Source organism: Pan troglodytes, chromosome 1 (genome assembly GCF_028858775.2).
Source record: "Pan troglodytes isolate AG18354 chromosome 1, NHGRI_mPanTro3-v2.0_pri, whole genome shotgun sequence".
NCBI lineage: Eukaryota > Metazoa > Chordata > Mammalia > Primates > Hominidae > Pan > Pan troglodytes.
The window spans coordinates 87,202,996-87,217,460 of NC_072398.2; the positions used below are offsets into that span (position 1 = coordinate 87,202,996).

The 14,465-nt window shown below is 36.5% G+C and overlaps 1 protein-coding gene across 11 annotated transcripts in view; it reads right to left on the reverse strand.

Annotated features, from left to right (window-relative positions):
- Window positions 1–14,465, reverse strand: part of ATF6 (activating transcription factor 6) — a 198,343-nt gene that overhangs the window by 43,799 nt on the left and 140,079 nt on the right. For all 11 annotated transcript variants that reach the window (XM_009436665.5, XM_001174215.7, XM_016931047.4 and 8 more), the window contains exon 15: window positions 5,826–5,910. In XM_009436665.5, coding sequence (XP_009434940.2) covers window positions 5,826–5,910 — 85 coding nt within the window. The remainder of the gene's footprint in view (window positions 1–5,825; window positions 5,911–14,465) is intronic.

Sequence of the window (14,465 nt, forward strand, 5' to 3'; positions counted from 1 at the left end):
TTTACCTTACTTATTCTTTTATTCAACAAACATATACCTACCAAATTCAAATGACTGTATTATGTTATACTGCTCCCAATGAATCTTTCCCACCTTATAGTGTAGGAATAAAATGGTATAAAATCTATCTTAAATTTTGGAGTCCCAAATATTTTCAATCCTTGCACATCTGTCTTTAATACTGAATTAACACAATATAATTAATTAGAAGATATTTTATACAATGTATGTAAATCTTGGCTCTGCTATATAGTGGTTGTGCAAATGGTATGAATTACTTTCTTGAGGCATTATCTATTAAAAAAAAGAGAATAAAAGTTGAGTATCCCTAATCCAAAAATCTGAAATCCAAATTGCTCCAAAATCTAAAACCTTTTGAGTATTGACATAATGCCACAAGTGGAAAATCCACACCTGACCCTTTATTTTCTGATGGTTCAATGTATATTAACTTTGTTTCATGAGCAAAATTGTGAAAAATTGTGTATAAAGGCCGGGCGCGGTGGCTCACGCCTGTAATCCCAGCACTTTGGGAGGCCGAGGTGGGCGGATCATGAGGTCAGGACATCGAAACCATCCTGGCTAACATGGTGAAACTCTAACTCTACTAAAAATACAAAAAATTAGCCGGGCGTGGTGGCAGGCGCCTGTAGTCCCAGCTACTCGGGAGGCTGAGGCAGGAGAATGGTGTGAACCCGGGAGATGGAGCTTGCAGTGAGCTGAGATCGCACCACTGCATTCCAACCCAGGCGACAGAGCACGACTCTGTCTCAAAAAAAAAAAAAAATTGTGTATAAAATTACCTTCAGACTGTGTATATAAGGTGTATCTGAAACATAAATGATAAATTTCATATCTAGACTTGGGTCCCATCCCCAGGATATCTCCTTATGTATATGCAAATATTCCACAATCTGAAACAATCCAAAATCTGAAATAATTCTGGTCCCATGCATTTTGTCCTTCTTATCTTTCCTTTTTGACCAATGGATTCACACCACATGATCCCAGCATTTGAATAAAGAACAGTTAACCTGCACGTAACTGGCAGCTCAGCATGACATGAGTTAATGTAAATGAAAGTGCCTCATCTTTCAAGGTTTCCTACACCAGGTACTATTCCAGGGGCTGGGGATATGGTGGTAAGCGGCGAACATAACAAACAAGATTCCAACCTCACAGAAGAGGAGAAGCTGGATAAGCTGACTGAGGAGATACAGGAGGAAACCTAGACAAGTCATGGTATCATGAAAGCCTAGAAAATAACATATTTCAAGAAAGAAGGGATGTCAAAAATGTACAGGAGGGGAATGACTGGAAAGGAGCATGAGGGAATTTTTTGAAGTAGTGACAACATTCATATCTTGGTTGAAATGGTGGCTTCACAATGGTTTACTTTTGTCAAAATTCATTACATTGTATACAAAAAATTGGTGAATTTTATTGTATGTACATTATACCTAAATAAGTCTAATTTTTAAAAACGTAAATGTCATGAAAGACAGTAAAAAGGATAGGAGCTTTTCTAGATTAAAGGAAACCAAAGAGGTATGATGAGTGGGTGTAATGTATAATCTTTGGAACATATATTCAAAAAGTTATAAAGAATATTTTGGGGGAAAATGGAGAGATGTGAATATATGCTATACATTGAACTCTACTGTATCAATGTTAAACTTTTTTTAGTATCATCATTTTATTGTGGTTATGTAAGAGAAAGTCCTTTCTATAGCAGATGTATTTTCAAATATTTAGGGGTAAAGCACCATGTTATCTGCAATTCACTCTCAAATAGGTTTTAAAATCTGGTGAGTGTACATAGATAGATATAAAACAAATATAGAAAAATGTTAACAATTGGTGGTATCTAGTTAAGGGTCTCTAGATATTTACTGCACTCATCTGTCAACTTTTCTATAGATTTGAAATTTTTTAAAGTAAGAATTGGGTGGACTAAAAAAAAGAGGAAATAGTTAGCTGTGTCAAATACTGTTGAGAGGTCAAGTAAGATGACCATGGAGACATGACCTTTGACTTGGCGAGATATTTGTCATTGACTTCCGTTTTGCAAGAGCATTTCAGTGGAGTGGAAGGGCAAGAGCATTTCATGAAGTGAAATGGCAAAAGCTTGGTAAGCGTGAAAAGAAGACAGAATCAGAGGTAAGGAAGTAGAAGCAGTGAGTGTAAGTCTTTTGAGAGTTCTGCTCTAAAGGGTAACAGAGAAATAGGATGTGAAGTCAAAGAAGTCTCCCTACACCAGAGGTAACAGTAATATTAAGACATTTTGGGCTGGGTGCAGTGGCTCATGTCTGTAATCCTAGCACTTTGGGAGGCTGAGGCAGGAGGATCACTTGAGCCTAGGAGTTCAAGACCAGCCTGGGCAACATAGGGAGACTCTGTCTCTACAAATAATTTAAAAATTAGCTGGGAGTGGAATGTGCCTGTGTTCAGGAGCTGCTCGGGAGGCTGAAGTGGGAGAACTGCTTGAGCCCAGGAGGTGGAGGTGGGAGTGAGCCATGGGTCACGCCATTGTACCCCAGCCTGGGCAACAGAATGAGTCCCTCCCTCGAGGAAAAAAAAAAAAAGACATTTATATGCTGATGGGAATGACCCAGTAGAGAAGAAGAAACTGTATAAAAGAGGAATGGTATAAATGCAGAGTAAAGTCTTTGAGCACTGTGAGAAGTGCTAGGAGTCAGGGTCCAAAAGGAAGAAATTACCTTAGAAGTTGGCAATGATGTCTCAAGGACAATGGCAATGATGATTATTGCAGTAAAACAGCAGCTAACCCCAAAATAGTCAGGCACTATTTAAAGCTTTTTTACTTATTTCATTCTCACATCAACTCTTAGAGGAAGGTATTACTAATATCTTCTTTTACAGATGAGGAAGCTGAGGTACAGAAAAGTTAATTAACTTGTCCAATGATACATATCCAGCAAGTAGCAAAGCTGGGATTTAGAACCCAATGGAAGAGACTTTTCTTTCAGTGCAACAAGAGGGAAGGCAGAGTTTGTGGGTGTAGATGCAGCTGGGCCGGTGGTAGTGGAAACATGATGTAGCTCTTGCATGATGACATCTATTTTCTCAGTGTAGTATTTGGTGAGTTCATCAGCTGAGGGAGTGGGGAGAGAGGATGTTGGAGTTTTGACAAGAGAAGGTGAGAAATTCTTTCTTTCAGAGAGAGGGAAAGTGAATTTACTAGTAATGACTGGCATATTAAATATCCCCTTGAAATTAATGGTCATAAATTTGAAGTGAATCTACTTGTTCTCACTGAACGATACTTTCTAGCAATTTTCAGCTGCTTGAGAGCAGGCATAGAGAGAAGAGCTGGGTTTACCTAGAGAGCAGTTTTTCCAAGAAAGTGGGACCTAAGAAAGGAGCCAGGAAGTAAGGGGTGTTCACAAGAGAGTGGTGACAGGGACCGTGGAATTTAAGCTGGGTAAGGAGGAATGTATGGCCATTAAGGATGTGATGGACACAGAAAAGAAGTGGCAGGGTCAAAGGACTGTAGATTTGTAAGTTAAGAGAGTAGTTGGAGTGTGAGTTTTAAAGTAAGACAGTAAGTAACAGTCAGAGAGTGGGATGCCTGAAAAGGAGATCTGAAAGAGAGTGCTGCTGTTGATGATGATAAGGTCTAGATTATGACCATATGGATGGGAGGCTGAGGTGGCGCGGAATAAAAGATGACTGGATCAAAAAAGGCTAGAGTACTAATGACTCCTCTATGGGGATGCTGAAGTTAGACAGCAGGATGACAGAGGCAGTAGAGGAGTCGTCAGTGAAGGTGGAGTAGACGGCAGCAACAAATAAGGGTTAGAGGAGTAAAGTGTGATGTGACAGATTTGCAAGATGTTAAGGGGACTGAAGGAGAAATAATTTGAAAGTTGTAGTGGGAAGCAAGGATACCACCTGCCCTGCTGCAGACTTTGAGGTACATGAGGAAGGGGAAAAATCAGGCTCTAATTTAAGAAGTATCCTCAGAGCAAGACTGTTAAGAGAAAAGGCTGAGGATGTAGCATGGTACTTGAAACACGGTATATATTCAATCAATATTTCTTGAATTTGAATTTTGATTTTTTAATAGGACTTATCCTAAAAAGGGAAGTTCTTAAAAAGACTATTTACAAAGAGTATGAAACAGATTAAAAAGACAATGATCCTCTAATGACTGGATTTTTCCAAATCCATGAAAGGCTCCTCTTCAAAAATCAGTCACCTGGCCAAGATAAACATAGTCAAACAGCATCTTGTTGGTTTTGGCTTAATATAAATAGATAGCTCACTGTTACAAAATAAGACCAGGCATTCTCTTGCATAAGAACCCAGTATCAGAGAACAAAATTAAGTGAATTCTGCCTTGATAAAGCTTAGAAAATAGCCTTTCTGAGCATAAGCTGACCCTTTGGTCTATTCTAGTTTAGGCAGAGAAACTTAGGTACCTATAGATTGAGTATAAGTGAGACTTCCTAAATACATTCTTTGGAATGTAATAAAATGCACTTTGCAATATATTCTTCTTCAGGTAGTAAATGATTATTCCATGAGTAACTTCAAAGGTATGTCTTTACTGAAGAAAGAGATGTTCTTCTCAATGTTACTGTTTTTCTTAAACTTATTCTGAATGTCTTTGTAAGGCTAAGTAAATATTGTAATTTTTATGCTTTAACAAAAAGCCCATTTATGTCTATGAAGTTACTTCCTAAGCATTTCTAATAAGCTGTCTATATACAGATCATGAAATTCTAAGGTCCTCTATGGTCTTAAAATGTATGATGAATACCACTTTTCCCCTGAAGACTAAATTTTATTGAAACTTATCTGGAATCCCCCCAAAATTCTAGTGTTTTGTTTTATAATTGTATTTGAAGGTTTAATTATATTTATCAATCAAAATGTGAACTGGTTCGACTGCAGGTTAGTTCAAAGGGCTTTTCGTTTTCATCTTCTTCATATACTGAGGTTTTTGCTACCAGACAGAAAATTTACTAGTACCTACATTATGTGAGATACACAAACTTGAAAAAGATGGCCAACTCTCCGATTTTCAATATAATGTGTCAGAGAAAGCAATTAGTCAATAACATACACTGTGCTCATTTATAATCCACAACCGGTAATGGGAGTGAGTTATTTCTCTTCTCCATGAAGAATCAAGCTGAAAGTAATCTCTTTTCACTAGATTTCTTAGTACCTCACATATTACTTATGTGACTTTCTCTTTGGAGTACAGTGATTTTTGTGCTTGTCTTTTTTTTTTCTTCTAAACTATAAGCAGGTATATTATGCCTTAACATCTGTGCATTATATTATTATTTGTATTTTGCTTAATGTCCAGGGCTAGTAATATAACAAAACGCAATAGTAATACTATCAGTGTCAAACTCATCAGTATTATCAATTAAACATAAATAGGCTTCTGTGGCATGGTCTAGGATGATATCAACATTTAGGTAACACAGGAAACTGCTTTGAGTTCCAAAAATCTAATTTACAAATTCACTGTCAGAACACAGCAGGGGCTTCTTACACTACATTTATGACTAGAAGGGTTGCAGATGCAAGTCTGTAGAGCAGTCAAGATGCTAGCTTTTCCAATTTTGTAAGTAAAAGAAAGCTACTTTTTCTTTTAGGGATGTAGTAATTTTTTTAAGAAGAATAATGGATTTTAAAAATAATAAAACAGTGGAAAAATGTTTCAGAAATAATGTACGGATATATACTCATTTAACTGAACATTTTAAATGTCTTTGAACTAATGAAGAGAATCTTGGTTAAACAATGAAATCTCATATTGTTCATACATCAGAATTTCAACTTACCATTTATGTTTATTGCTGGTAACACAATTGACATTTTTGGTCTTGTGGTCTTGTTATGGGTGGTAGCTGGTAACAGCAGGTGATCCTAAAATTAACAAAGAACAATCTGTTATATATAACAATTGGCTTAGTCCTAGAACAGGCCAAATTCAGGGCTTCTAAGAGGTCAATATTTCGTTGGGATGATGAAAAATTATAGTTTTTATTTGAAGTTGGCTTAATTAACTACAAACCAGCTTAGAATCATTCATTCATTAATGTAATACACATTTACAGAGTGTCTACCGTTGTCAGGCACTATGCAGTGATCTTGGAAAACTCCTAGGTTTTTACAACACATATGCCGTAGCACCACTATAAAGAACACTGGTCAAGCAGTCAAGACAAGGGATTTTAATTCTAATTCTGCCACTAAATAGCTGTATAATCTGGACAAGACTACGTATCCTTTCTGTGTTTCAGTTTCCAGTCCTGTAAAATGATGGGGGCTAGACTAGATAATGTCACAAGATACTGAGAGTATCTATCCCCTAAACAGTCATTCTCAAACTTTTTTTTTTTAAAGGCAATAAACTCTTTTTCCCATCAAAATTCTTATCCCAGGAATTTTCTATCTGTAGAAGAAAGAAATTATCAACATGTAGAAGAAAGATTCTGACTGAAGCAGGGCCAAGGCCTAGAGCCTTGCCTGCTTAGCCTCCTCTTCTCCCTTTGAAGGGACCACAGAATTAGACATTTATTTGCAAGTGACAGGTGCATGCTAAAGAAGTTGTACAGTTTTTGCTCTTAAAAAGCACACAGTTTGGTAGAAGAGTTAAAGAATTATAAATACATGCCTAGCACAATTGTATAGTCCTACACTGTGCAGGGCATCTGAGGTTTCTAATTTCCAGCACACAAGTACTAAAAGTAAGAATAAGCCAAGAGAAGCTTGGCTTCAGAAAAGGCAGAGTATAAGTGTTTTGAAAAATGTATATACATCTGTAGGCATTCTAAGGCTGATTATAAATGACTTATGACTTTGATATTAACTACTGTTTTCAATAACTCCTCTTCTTCCTAGCAAAAACATATGAACTGTTACAGAAAAAAGAAAAAAAGAAGTATATTAGCATTTCCATTTAAGGGAGCATGGTTAAACTGGAGATAAAACTAAACCTAAGTTTGACGCATTTTGCTTTCTTTTCTTGTTCCTGTGTTCATTGTTTCACCATTCATTCAACAAACTTACTATATGAAATAACTCATCAAAAAGTAGGATCTGATACAGCTGAGAGCAATAAAAATTCAACACAACTTCAAAGTTCAAAGTTGATATGATTATGAAGTGTGATTATCAGCAAAACTAAGAAAAAAATCTAAAAAGTGAAAAACAGATTGAAATTGATATACATGAACAGAACTGTGTAGAAAACATTTCCAGTAACTGCTTGTATTTTGTGTAATTCAAGGCAACATTTCCATGAGAACATGCTTTTAAAAATTGGGGAGGAGAGAGAAGATGAGTAAATTCTGTTAGAATTCCAGCATTGCAGCAAGGGAATTTTTTGTTTTGTTTTTTTAAGTGCATTGTTAGACACAAAGATCACACATTTCTGAGTAAGATAACATTATAACCAAGAAAAAACAGAATTTGCTGATCTTCAAGCCATGAAAGTTATACATAGCTTAATTCCTATCATTAAAATACTGCTTCAGGGTCTCTAAATTGAATGTGAAAACAAACCAAAAAACTTGCAAGCCCCAGATTAAGGCTATTGTAAAAATAAACAAACTTAGATTCCACTGGTCATGGGTTAAGGTCAGGCTCAGACTTAATTCTGAGTTTCCTGCTAAGATACAGATGCCATACTAATTGTTGTTTTTAAACATGATCTTCTGAACACAATGTCTCCTACTTTTTCTTTTCACTAAATTTCTAACAAACTAGTTACTTTTGCAGCAGAAAGCTAAAAACTAGGTATGATTTATGAAAAAGAAGAATCATATCTTGCATGCATACAAATTATTACGTTAACCTGCCTTGTCTCTAATTATTAAAGGTTTGCAAACTGGGGTAACAGTTTTTAAGTACTTGTTTACCAAGAGGCCCAAAAATCAGACTGCAGGGAACCAAAGCTGGTATACTACCAACTCTAACAGTACATATCTTATAATAAAAATAAGTGTCTATATAATATATAATATATACATTTTATCTATCTTATCTATATATCTGGGACAATGTAGTTAACTTCATTGAATATTTACCTCCACTTCCTCAAAATAAATGTTTCTTGAACCTCACAACAATGAATCCTGAATCATTACTTTCTCTCTGTGTTCATCTTACTCTTTTTCAGATCATTAATACTGTGAGTCACATTTTCAGAAACAAAGGAGCTGTAATCACTCAATAAATATTTACTGGCCTCTTACTGTCTTTTCTTTTTTTTGAGATGGAGTCTTGCTCTGTCACCCAAGCTGGAGTGCAGTGGCACGATCTCCATTCACTGCAAGCTCCGCCTCCCGGGTTCATGCCATTCTCCTGCCTCAGCCTGCAGAGTAGCTGGGACTACAGGCGCCCGCCACCACGCCCGGCTAATTTTTTGTATTTTTAGTAGAGACGGGGTTTCACCATGTTAGCCAGGATGGTCTTGATCTCCTGACCTCGTGATCTGTCCGCCTCGGCCTCCCAAAGTGCTGGGATTACAGGTGTGAGCCACTGCGACCGGCCCTTACTGTTCATTTAAAAAAAATTTACTGAGCACAGTGTCCTGTCATGTATTCAGCACTGTGCTACAGAGGATATTTTCTTTTAAAGAATATAAATCCAAGTTTTTATTTTGTTGGGGAAACTGAATTGTGGCAGAAACAGCCTTTTTTTTTTTTTTCTTACCCAATATATGCTCTCCTTCCTCTATAACATTAAAATAGCAACAGGACTTGTGATATTTAGTTGGGCACAAGGCCACCCAGAATAAAGACTATATTTCCTAGCCTCCTTTGCAACCAAATAAGGCTACACGGTCTGGTCAACGGACTGTAAGAAGAAATGGCAACTTCTTCAAGGTGGTAATGGTGGAAGGCTTCCCTCCTCCTTCCCTTTCTCCTTCTTGCTAGCTAGAAGGCAGATATGACTGCTAGAGCTGGAGTAGCCGTCTTTGTTCCATGAGACAGAAGCTGCAAGTTGAGGATTATGGAGCAAGAAGACAGAAGGAGACAGGGATCCCGATGATTAAGTAGCTATCATTAGATCTCTGAAACTTATACATGAGACAGAAATAAACTTATAATTTATCTAAGCCACTATTATTTTGGATTTTCTGTCACTTAAACCTAAACCTAAACCAAATTACTAGTTAAATTATAAATCTGTGAAACAGCTCTAAAGGTATTTGGTCAAGAGGAATCTCCATAATGGTTAATCAAGGACAGGACTGTTATTTTTTAACAGCATAGAAACCATATTTATAATTTAGTCTTCTTGATATTGCACCCCCTTTTACTTAAATACTTATTAAGGAACTAGTGAAGGAAATTCAATTCTGGAGGTAAAATTTGATGAATTTGTATTTCTTTCCCTCCAATTAAATCGTTTAAAATAACCCAACTGTGACAAAAATGAAACTACTTAAAAATAAAAAGGATAGTAGAATAAGAATGTTGCCTTAGAAAGAAATATATTTCGGCACTGTCACTCAAAACAATGTCATTAATTTTAAGACATCTTCGAATGGACTCCTGAAATGTCTTTATCAGGCTTTCCGTAGGGCTTAGATACCATAGGATTTCCTCTGGAATGAAATCATGTGGACAAATATTATAATCAATGTATTGTTACTCTTATTCCCAGAAAAAGTTAGAGAAACATGGAGGGGAGGGGGCGGGGAGAAACACCAAAACATTTCACCATGAAAACAAAGCATCAGTTTTCTAATGTTGTGCAATATTGTGCATGAGAAAATATGCTACTTTCATATAGTTCTCCCAATCCCCTCTTCCAAGCAATTTGTTAGAAACCAACAGAATATTAGTGTATAACACAGCCTTCAAAGTTACGTTTCTTGTCTTTTTAAGAAAACAAAAGCATTGGAGACTGGCTTATCAAAAGAAAAGGACCACATTTTGCTCCACTGAAATTAATTATGGTAACTCACAATAAAATTCAGGCCCTACTGAGAGTTATCAAATGTTGATTCTACATATCTATGTAGAGTACAGACTGATTAAATGGTCCTTCCCATTCCCCCTATAAAACTCACTGACTGGTGCCCATAGCACAGGGAACATTCACGACTAGTTGAATTGTGTCTTTTTTCAAGACTACTTTCATTAATTGTATTAGTATAATTGTGTAATAAAATATTACATAAACTAATAGTGTGAAAAGAGAGCAAAAAGATAAAGATAAGTTTTAAAATGTTCTCTCCTTGTAAAGCAACCATAAAAATCATAATAGTCTGCCCTCAGATTGCTTAACAAGTACCTTTAAGTTCTTATTCCAATTTACAGTAACTGTAACCAAGACTGGAAATTACGGTTACTGAATTGTGAGTATAGTTTATGCAAGAATGGCAACATGGAACTCTGAAGAGTGGATTTGGACTCAAAGAAAAGAAATTGGCCCTACATACAAAACTAGCCAATGAGTGCACATTAATATAATCAAATGAAATAAACATACATATCTTTTTAAAAAATTATTTTAGCCAGTATTGTTTATTAACAGACTATCTACTAGTACCCACTATATAGATAAGATGGCTTCTACTGTATTAGAAAACTCTGGCTCAAGGTTGGAGCCCTTTATCTTTAATAGAAAGGAATGTTATTTCTATCATAATTTCCCCTAGAAATGAATGAAACTCAGGCTGCACTTGTGACACTGAGCAGCTTTCACACAGATCAACACAGACCTCTATTAGGGAAAAAGTTTTGCATAGCAGACCAATAGTAACACCAGCCTCTTAACATTTTATATTTGGCCCATATCCACTGGATTCCAGAGATGGGTTTGGTTTTCCAATATAGGAAACTGTTAAAAGCAGATCAAAAATAAAAATAGCACCTAGCCTTATTTCAAAAACAGCTTTGTATTAAATTTTCTCTAACCTATGTCCCTGTCCTAGAGAGCTTTTGTTTTCTATCACTCTATTTCATATCTTTCAAGCTGTCAAAGAAGTTGAAGAACATGTTAACCCTCAAAAATCAGAGCCAAAGCATCAACTAGAAGTAGGCCTTTCAGAGTTATTTATCTAAATTCACATTTTGCACTAGTGTTGTTTTCTAGTAGTTATAGTAATTCCTGATCAAAAACCAAATATGCTCATTCATTAAAGCAATGGCAATTTGGGAATTTGAAATCATAAAAATATACAGACATACATCATGACATATCCTGAAAATAAAAATTACAAAAAACAAAATTAGGGGTGGTAAAATTAAGTAGAATGTAATCATTTAAAGTCTATTAAAATGTCTATGATACAGGGCTTCTCAGCATAGTAAAAACATAAGCAAAGTATATTAGTCACCCCAAAACTAGAAATAGTTCATATAAATAGCTAATATGAATGCTGTATTTGTGCCACTAATATATGCAATAAAACTACAGACCCATAAAAGGAAATATAAAGCTTGCATCTGTACCATTAATATGCATGTCAGCCAGAAGAATAAATCAAAACTATTAGTGTACAACAGATGGCCCAAGAATGAGCCAAGGTTTACGCTTTGACAAGAGGAAACTTTTGACACTTAATACAAATCTGATAATGCTGGCAAGGTCACCAGAGGAAAAATGAGCTTGAAATCCTAATAAGTACAAATTCAAGTTTTGATTTAAGATATACTTTTCATGTCAAACTCTGTAGGATGTCCCCCACAAACTGCCCAACTAACCCTGCCTCCCTTTTATTAACACCAAAAAGTATTAGGTTGGACCATAAAAAACTGTCACTTTTGTGAGTCAAATATCAGTAATTTCATAAGGTTCAATCTAAGAGTGATATATGCCTCTCTTTTTAAAAACCAGAATTAATTTTGAGTTTTTTGGTCAAAATGGTTTCTTGTAAATACTTTCTGATAAGACAGTAGCATCCAAAATCATTCTTCTCTTTTCATGAGAGTTTCAGGAAAAAATGTTTCTAAACCAGGTCAGGATTGATCTCCCTAGGGAAAGCTCTTAAACAAAATGTTGGTTACATGCCTTGGACAGGTATAGGACCAGGAAGTCTCTGCCCATGTGCTTCATATTACTTCATTCAATAACTTGAGTTGGCCAGGCGCAGTGGCTCACGCCTATAATCCCAGCACTTTCGGAGGCCGAGGCAGATGGATCATGAGGTCAGGAGATCAAGACCATCCTGGCTAACATGGTGAAACTCCGTCTCTAATAAAAATACAAAAAAATTAGCCAGGCGTGGTGGCAGGCGCCTGTGGTCCCAGCTACTCAGGAGGCTGAGGCAGGAGAATGGCGTGAACCTGGGAGGCTGAGCTTGCAGTGAGCCGAGATCGCTGCCACTGCACTCCAGCCTGGGCGACAGGGCGAAACTCCGTCTCAAAAAAAAAACAAAAAACAAAAAACAAAACAACAACAACAAAAACACTTGAGTTAATCAAAGTTCAAAACTTAGTTAGCTATAATAGAGAGCCTTTTCAAAAACTGGGAAGTATATGATTTAGGAAAATAAGTTAGGGCCTCTGAAACTTATTAGCAATTGTAATTTGTTGAGTGCCAACAGGACAGCAATCCAAAAAAAAGTCTTCTTAAGGAAAAAGATCAAACACTAAATGCATAAAGAGTTTAACCACTTGGGAGTTTGTCATATATAATGTTTACAAGATGTTTCATTTTAGAAAATTCACTTTACTCAGGACTACTGGTAGGAAGTGAATTTCCTGAAGATTACATTGCCTCCTACAGGTGTGCTACCAAAGCAGACCACAGGGGGTCAGGTAGGAGGCTCTATGGCTACAGTAAATTGAGTCAACAAGTTTCCTGAGAAAAGTTATTAGGAAACACTTCTAGCAAAAAGCTAAACATAGATATATAGGAGAATCATTATACTTTTTGTTGAAAAAAAGAGGGAACATGTTGGGTTGAGACAAAAAATATATATTTTTTTAACCCAGCAGAATCTCAAAAGTTACCTCAAATGCCACTTGTGTCTGTGTGGACAGCACAGCAGGGTGGGAAGGGAACACAGGGAGATATACTAGCCAACTCTTTCATATCAATGAGTCTACAAATTTCTGGAAGGGGAGAAAAAAAGGGGTTTCATGTAATTTATATTTCTAAAGTTATCTCTCCTTGCATGAGCCTCAGTGTCTAGCTATTCCTCCAGCCTTCACTCCAGATCTTGATCCTTTTCAAAGCAATTTTGATGTTGGCGTCACATAAAGAAATATGGAGGACTATAAAATGCCCCTAAAGCACATTTTAGGAAAGACTAGTCTTAACAAGGCAAACTACAAAGTGGAATAAGAAATTTTAACCATAATATGCTTTATGTACATCAGTGAACAAATTTTCTCTCAGGATCTTGGGTTAACAAAATAGCCAAACTCAACATTTGCTCGCATTAGAAGCTGAGCTTTATTGCCAGCTGCAATCCTAGTTAAAGATGGAGGTACGATACTATATAAAGCTGTTCCACAATCTAGAAGAATTCACTTTTCATATCACATAGGGTGTACTTTCTAAAGCCTACCAGTTTTCTTTCATCATAAATAGAACAGTAAGTTCTCAGTTTCCATTCAGTTTTGTGTGTGTGTGTGTGTGTGTTTTTGTTTTTTGTTTTTTTGTTTTGTTTTGTTTTATACAGTCTCATTCTGTCACCCAGGCTGGAGTACAGTAGCGCAATCTCAGCTCACTGCAACCTCTGCCTCCTGGGTTCAAGTGATTCTTCTGCCTCAGCCTCCTGAGTAGCTAGGATTACATGCACCCGCCACCATGCCCAGCAAATTTTTGTATTTTTAGTAGAGACAGTGCTTCGCTATGTTGGCCAGGCTGGTCTCGAACTCCTGACCTCAGGTGATCCACCCACCTCAGCCTCCCAAAGTGCTGGGATTACAGGCGTGAGTCACCATGCCTGGCTTCCATTCAGTTTTGAAGTGCATTTTTAAGGTATGATGCATTTGTAGGAAATACAATTTTTAAATTGTTTGGTCAAGTATTGTTCTAAAAAGGATTTCATTTAAATTTCAGGTGGTAACAGCTTAAAAGTCAAACTGGGGTATAATAGTATAGAATAGTATAATTGTATTAAGTTCTGTACTAACTATGTATCTTTCAGAAAGCATTTAATCATAGGAAGCTGGGATCAGAAGCAAAAACAGTGCCAATAGTAGGTCCTTCTAAAACAGAAGTTCTTAACAAAAGATACATATCAGAATCACCTGCAGGATTTTATAATATAAATACCCACATTCCTCAACTCTTGAAAAACAATTTCTTACATGGTAAGTCTGAGGTGGGCCAGAATTTTTCACTATTAACAAGTATCCCTGGTGATTCTGATGCAGATAGTTCCAGGACTCTGCATTCACAAACACTGGCCAGAGTGGCACAGACAGAGATTAAAAGGATGGACTCTGGAGCTAGACTGCCTGGGTTTGAATTCTGCTTCCATCACTTAATTTCTAGCTGTAGGATAT